At 35.6% G+C, this 6,953-nt stretch overlaps 1 protein-coding gene across 1 annotated transcript; it reads left to right on the forward strand.

Moving 5' to 3' along the window:
• The first annotated feature begins 2,769 nt into the window (after nt 1-2,769).
• LOC114041353 (olfactory receptor 2K2-like) lies at nt 2,770-3,695 on the forward strand. Its single transcript, XM_027859764.1, is given in 2 exon segments — nt 2,770-3,193; nt 3,196-3,695. Coding segments are annotated over 2 exon segments (924 nt in total).
• The last annotated feature ends 3,258 nt before the right edge of the window (nt 3,696-6,953 follow it).

Here is a 6,953-nt window from a genome sequence, read left to right on the forward strand (position 1 = left end):
AGGTCACCTAGTCATAAACTGTCATATCACATAGTGAGGAAAGTAAAGGGAAGCAACGTGATGTGGTGTAAAGAGTCCTGGCTCTGAAGTCAAAGGAGCTGGTTTCAAATCCTACCTAACATTTGCTATCTGCATGACCTTGGACAACCTCTGTCCTGCCTGCCTCTGTTTGTTAGGCATATTTCAGACCAAAGCACAAATGAAGAACATTCCAAGAACATTCCAAAAACATTCTAAGAAGCTGGTTGTAATTGGGTCTCTGGGACCTTATTCCCAAAACATTAGGAAGTGTCTGACTCTCCTCATGTTTGAGAGTCAAAGTTTAATTTGCTCAGGGAGCCTTAAAGGTCCCTAAAAACAACAAGAGATTAATGAAATACTAAGTGAAAATAAGCACAGACTGATTTCTCAGTGGCCAAGGTAGACCTTGCTCTTTAGCAAGTAAAGTTTATTTTCAGAGCTACACAGGGAAAATGTGAAGAAAAGAAAACCTCAAATTAAAAGGATGAAAGGGAAAGAAAGTTGTTGAGGTTATGAAGTGCTCATAATTAGAACCCTGAAGGACAAGGTAAGTAAGCATTTTTCTTTTTCTTCTGGCCAGGGGAAAGACTCTTGGGAGAGAGCATTGAGTTTGGGATCAGGAAAACCTGAATTCAAATTCTGCCTCAGAAACTTACCAGATATGTGATTCTAAGAAAGTCATTTAACCTCTATTTAGCTCACTTTCCTCATTTATAAAATGAAGTGGTTGGATTTGATGGATTCTAAGGTTTCTTCTAGTTATAAATCTCTGATCCTGTGATCGCCCTGCTAAGGTCTCACTTACTTCATTACATGACTCATTAGAACTAGATAGCCAGTAATAGACAAATAGGACAATGACCTTCAATGCCTAAAGATGACTGCTTCAGGAGCAATTACTTCAAGACTTGTCTCAGTTACCAAACTCAAAATATCAGAATCAAGTTTGCTTCTTTCTCTCTCTCTCTGCAACATGAAAATAACTAAGTCTTGCCATTTATTTATTTCCAGAGAAGAATCTTAGAAATCTATTCCTTCCTGGCCATGGATGGCCATTACCCATTTTCTTACTCTTTGCCTATGGCCATGGTTCCTCAATGTTTTCCCTATTTCCAACCCCAAACAAATTAGAATTTAGTCTAAGCTACTCCATAACATTTAGGCTATTAATTATGTATGGTCTACCTCTTATTCTAAATTCAAGACAAATCAGATTTTAAGATACTTGCTTCAGAGGTCAACATGTCAATATACTATAGGATCCCACATTTAGAGCTAGAAGGGATATTTGAGTCCAACATTATAATTTTACAGATGAAGAAACTGAGGCCCATAGAGGTTAAGTGACTCGGCTGAGGTCAGATCCTTAAATAATAATATCCTTAGGTAGTAAGGAAAGGTGCTGGAATTTCAGCCCACGACCTCCTCCTTCAAATTCAACACTCTTTCCATGGTACCACTTCCCCAAATATTTATTATTTGAATATCACAATGCTTGTCAAACTTTTTCTTTTTTCTTTTTGCTTATGGTATAGTGCTGAGGCATTCACATTGTCCCACAAATAAGAACAGTCATTTATATTAAGTTCTTTGCAAGTTCAGAATATGAACTATTTTAAGGTTAGTGCTCATATAAAACAGGGGAACGTCACTTAGCCAATATTATGCTTATAATATGACATAGGCTAGGAAAGTAAAAATTTATTTTATTATTATTGAATTATCAAAATTAGTTATAACATTTAAAACTCCAGTAACATAATATTCAAAATCTCATGGGCTATCAGGTAAAACTGGAAGCACACTAATGTCCTTTTTACCATGCCATTTTAAAGTCAATGAAATATTTGGTGTAAGGTACCATTCCAGGCTCTGGGGAAACAAAAGAAAAATGGTCATTGACACCAAGGAATTTGTGTTCTGCTAAAGGAACACAACTCTTCACAAACAGATAAATGCAAAGGACATAAAAAATGAGAAAAAGTAATTTTGAGAGGAAAGAAACACTCAGCAACTTAGTAGGTTTGGAAAGGTAATAGAAGGGACACCTTTTGGAGGCTTTGTAGGAAGCAAGGGATTTTCAAAGGTGAAGATGAGGAGGGAGTGTATTCTAGATATATGGAACCACTTGCAGCAAGGCAGAGAAGGCCAACACCCATTTAAGTTTAAATCCAATTTGTTTGGAAACTGACCCTTCTTTCCATTCTCATCGCTCAGCATTCCATGCACACTAACCCTATTGTCGTAAATATTTTCCCTACCACCAATGTCTATCCTCTCAATTCCATCCCAATTGGCACTTACGATAGGTTATCTTGTGTTGATGTTAATCATTTCATCTATGTATCCTGTCTTCCCATGAGGAATCAAAAAATCTCAGAGATGAAAGGAACTTTTCCTAAGGATGTTATCAAATCTAATTCTTCTCTAAATATGAATCTGGTATTTTTGAATCTGCCCCTTCCTTTTGCATTGCTCATCATCCCATGATTAGACTACTGCTTTTGATACTTGGTTATAATTTTATTCATTGAACTAATTTTCTAGTTACTGTCTAGCATCAATATTCTTTCTAAAAGTGACTCCTTACTTCTATGGAAGAGTGTACATTTTAAGAGAATCTTCTTAAAGGGTTAAATGTCACAAAAGAGAAGATAAAGTGGTACACTTTATGTGTAATAATGATGTTGCCTATATAATATTTTCTCTCCATTGTTTCAGATGGAAGGCAGAGCATAAGAGACTGAAATGAACTGGAGTACAGTGATGGAATTCACCCTGGAGGGGTTTTCCCAATACCCCAAACTTGAAATCATCCTTTTTATCTCATGCCTCTTGATGTACTTGGTAACCCTACTGGGTAACAGCATTCTCATTACAATCAGCATACTGGATCTGCACCTTCACACTCCCATGTACTTTTTTCTCAGCAATCTTTCTTTCATGGACATCTGTTACACAACTTCCTCTGTCACTCCTATGGTGGTGAAATTCATAGCAAAAAGAAATACTGTTCCTTTCACAGGGTGTGCCCTGCAAATGTATCTCTCCCTTGCCATGGGATCCACAGAGTGTTTGCTCCTTGCCATGATGGCATATGACCGGTATGTGGCCATCTGTCAGCCCCTTAGGTACCCTATCATCATGAACAAAAGTGTCTGTCTGAAGATGGCAACTGGGTCCTGGGTTGCCTTACTGCCTTGCTTGAAACAAGTTCTGCCTTGCAGTTGCCTCTCTGTGGGAGCTCCATCAATCACTTTGCATGTGAAATCTTAGCACTGCTGAAGTTAGCCTGTGTGAACTCATTGGCCATGGACATGATCATGCTGGTGGTCAGTGTGCTTCTCCTTCCAATCCCAATGCTTTTAATTTGCATCTCATACTGTTTTATTCTCTTTACTATTCTAAGGATCAACTCAGCAGATGGAAGGAGTAAAGCTTTTTCCACCTGCTCAGCTCACCTTACAGTGGTGATCTTGTACTATGGGACTGCCCTTTCTATGTACCTGAAGCCATCATCAGTGGATTCACAAGAAACTGATAAGTTCATAGCTTTGTTTTATGGGGTGGTTACTCCCATGCTAAACCCCATTATCTATAGCTTGAGAAATAAAGAAGTGAAAGGAGCTGTGAAAAAGCTACTGAGCAGAAATGTCTTTTCTCAGAGACTCTGAAAGACTTGGTATTGAGTTTATCATTGGTGAGAAAATCAATTCTTAGAATACATAATATACATATATATGCATATATCATATATCATATATATGCATATATCATATAAATGCATATAAATGAGATATATACATATATATCATGTACATATATCAACATATTACTGTATAACATAGGTCCACCATGATTTAGTAGGGGATTTCATGAGTATCTGTCAAGAAAAACATGATGATCAGTTTGCTGGTGATGAGTCTCTAGACTTACAGTACCTGTGTTGGCCCTCAAACAAGCCTGTCACCAAGTGTGTTCCAAGACTTTCCAGCATGGGAGAACCCTGCCAGGGTCTGGACTGTCAACATTGCCTTTGAGAGCCTAGTGTTAATTGCATTCCATCCTGAGGCATCAGGAGAGGACTTAGGGGAAGAATTTATCACATTAACAGAAAAATAAAAAATCAAATGTTCCTATTAATGGTTGAACAAAATGTTTTTCATAAAATTCTAAATAACAATTTGCAGAGGGCATGGCACTACAATTACATCTCTGGGAGAAAAATGAGAACTGAATGGGGTGGGGTTTGCCAAAAGTCACATAGGAAGTAATGTTGACTCTTGATTTCAAAGTAGTTCATGATGATATTTTCTATTTCTTCCTTTTAATGATGTATGAGATAGTATTCATTTTGTAGCTTTGTTAAACTGCAGATTCACCATGGAGGACGAATGAGAGAAATGGAAAATAATAATTTAGAATGAGAAGGCACGTAGGAGAAACTCTGTGTTCTAATAATAATCACAGCACTTCAACATCATCTCATTCTTCATTATTGAACATTTAGTTTCTCGATGATCTTATGATCTTCCATAAGGAATCTATAATTTTATAGAACTACAAATGGCTCTTACCTCATTCATGAATTTTTTTTTAAATTAAAAGTACAAATTGAGGGATCCTTCTTCATTATGCAGAGATTTATCTACTGTACTTTGAAAGCATGAAACATTAGTAGTTGTGTCACCCTGGGCAAGTCATTTCTCTTTGTGATTTGGTTTCTGTATCTGCAAAATGGAATTATACTAAATTATCTGTAATGGACACTTCCACTTTTAATATTCCCTGATTCTATTAAATTTTCTCTCTAATATTTATTAAAAACTTAACAGCTATCAATAAAAACATTCAAACTCACAATAACTTTAAAAGATATGTGAAATAGCTAAATAATTTTCTTATTTTAATACATTTTATTTTGAATTCAAAAGATAACTATAAATATTCAAGTATATGAAAAAGAGAATAGTGAGAGAACATGTAACCTGAGGCAAATGTGAATCTCAAGTTTCCATTAATCAGTGGTCATTACTCTCCCCTCCCAAAGAAACTGTACATATTAACTTTGTTACAATAGAGGAGTATAACGGTCACCATTCTTGTTTTCTTGACCCTTTTAATATTTAACTACTTTGTGTGTAACATGAACTTTTGGCAGTGAACATCGCCTTTAACAAAAAAAGTGTTATCAAACATTTTGTTCTTTGGTTTCACTTTATTCACTCTGCATCACTTTATAGAATGCCTCCAATATTTCTTAATTTTCTTTATATCTATTATTTCTTATGATGCAATAATATTTCATTACATCAATATATCATGATTTACTTAAACATCCTCCAATTAATAGATGCCAGCTTTGTCCACACGTTCTCTCTGGTGTTTTGTTGTTACAAAAATATAGCTGGAAACACATATATATATATATACAGATAATATTGGTTTAACAAAATATAATATATACACCATATGTAGTATATAAATATGTGTAACTCTTATGTATGTATAATGTGTACATCATTGTATATGTTGTATACACATAATATATATTCATAGAAATATTTATACATTTTTTCTCTTCAATACTATTCTTAGGATATAGTCACAGTAGTAGGGACAGTGGGTGACTATTAATTCATATTTTTATAATTCTTACTATAAAAATGACAGGACCAACTCATAAATGCAAACTTCTATCACCAGTGCTGCCCCCTAATATACCCAGTATTGAATTTTGTTGTCTTTTATTCTATCTCCAAATTGAATAGAGGTCAGGTGGATTCAATGAGCTAATGCAATTTGTATTTTTCTGATTACCAAACATCTAGAGCACTTTTCCAGGGATTGCTGAGTTTGTATTTCTTCTTTACAGAATTACTTGGTCCTATACTGTTTGAGATTTTAATCTATGGCAGATAGATGGTATGCTATGGGATAGATGGTAAGTTGATGACATCTGCAGATGACACAAAGCTGGAATGGATAGTTAACACAGTGGATGACAGAGTCAAGATCCAAATCCTGAAAGACTAGATCATTGGACTGTATCTAAACACAATTCAATGCAGATAAATTTAAATTCCTGCAATTATGGGACAAAAAAAGGAGGCAGCCAGGTCATTGAGGGAATAGAACATTGGACCTGGGATCAAATCTTTCCTTAGACACTCACTGGCCATGTGACCTTGGGCATGTCATTTAATCTGTCTTCATTTCCTCAACTATAAAATGGGATTAATAATAGCACCTACTTTCCAGAGTTGTTGTGAGAATCAAATGAAATTATATTTTTAAAGTGCTTACCATAGTGTCTGGCATATGATAGGCATTCTACAAATTCTAGCTATCATTAGTATTATTAAAAATCAATTTCACGAGAGGAAGCATGGCATAGAGGACAGCTCTTCAAGTCCTTCCTTCATCACCCACCTCCAGTTGCTCATTGGTTGAAGCTATATTATCTGTTCTTCTCAGTAAGATCATACCCCACCCAGGGTAAGGAGCTTTTCTTTTCATTTCCTTTTCTTTTCATTTTTCTTTATCCTTCTTTTTATCTTTTTGCCCTCAGTTTCATCAGAATCAGAAATTCCTACTCCCTCTACCAATTGTATTTTCTTAATTTTTCTCTACACTAATCTCTGAAGAATAAAAATTTAGAGACAGTCAAAGGGCCATGGAGAGATGAATGGTGATTGTGAGCAGACTTTAATATTTCACCAATGAGGAACCAAACCAGAAAAGTGGCAGAAAAGATGTCATCAGAGGGATATATAATTGCAGAAGGAGGTGGACTGATCATTAAATGAGTCTGACAGATTACTGATGGACAGTTCACGGACTCCAATGGTGTCCATGTAAAGTCAAAAAATCTAAAGGAAGAGTCACAAAATAGGGAGAGGATTCCCTATGGAAAATAGTCAGTAGCACAT

This window comes from Vombatus ursinus, unplaced genomic scaffold, assembly GCF_900497805.2.
Source record: "Vombatus ursinus unplaced genomic scaffold, bare-nosed wombat genome assembly UNPS02014171.1, whole genome shotgun sequence".
Lineage (NCBI taxonomy): Eukaryota > Metazoa > Chordata > Mammalia > Diprotodontia > Vombatidae > Vombatus > Vombatus ursinus.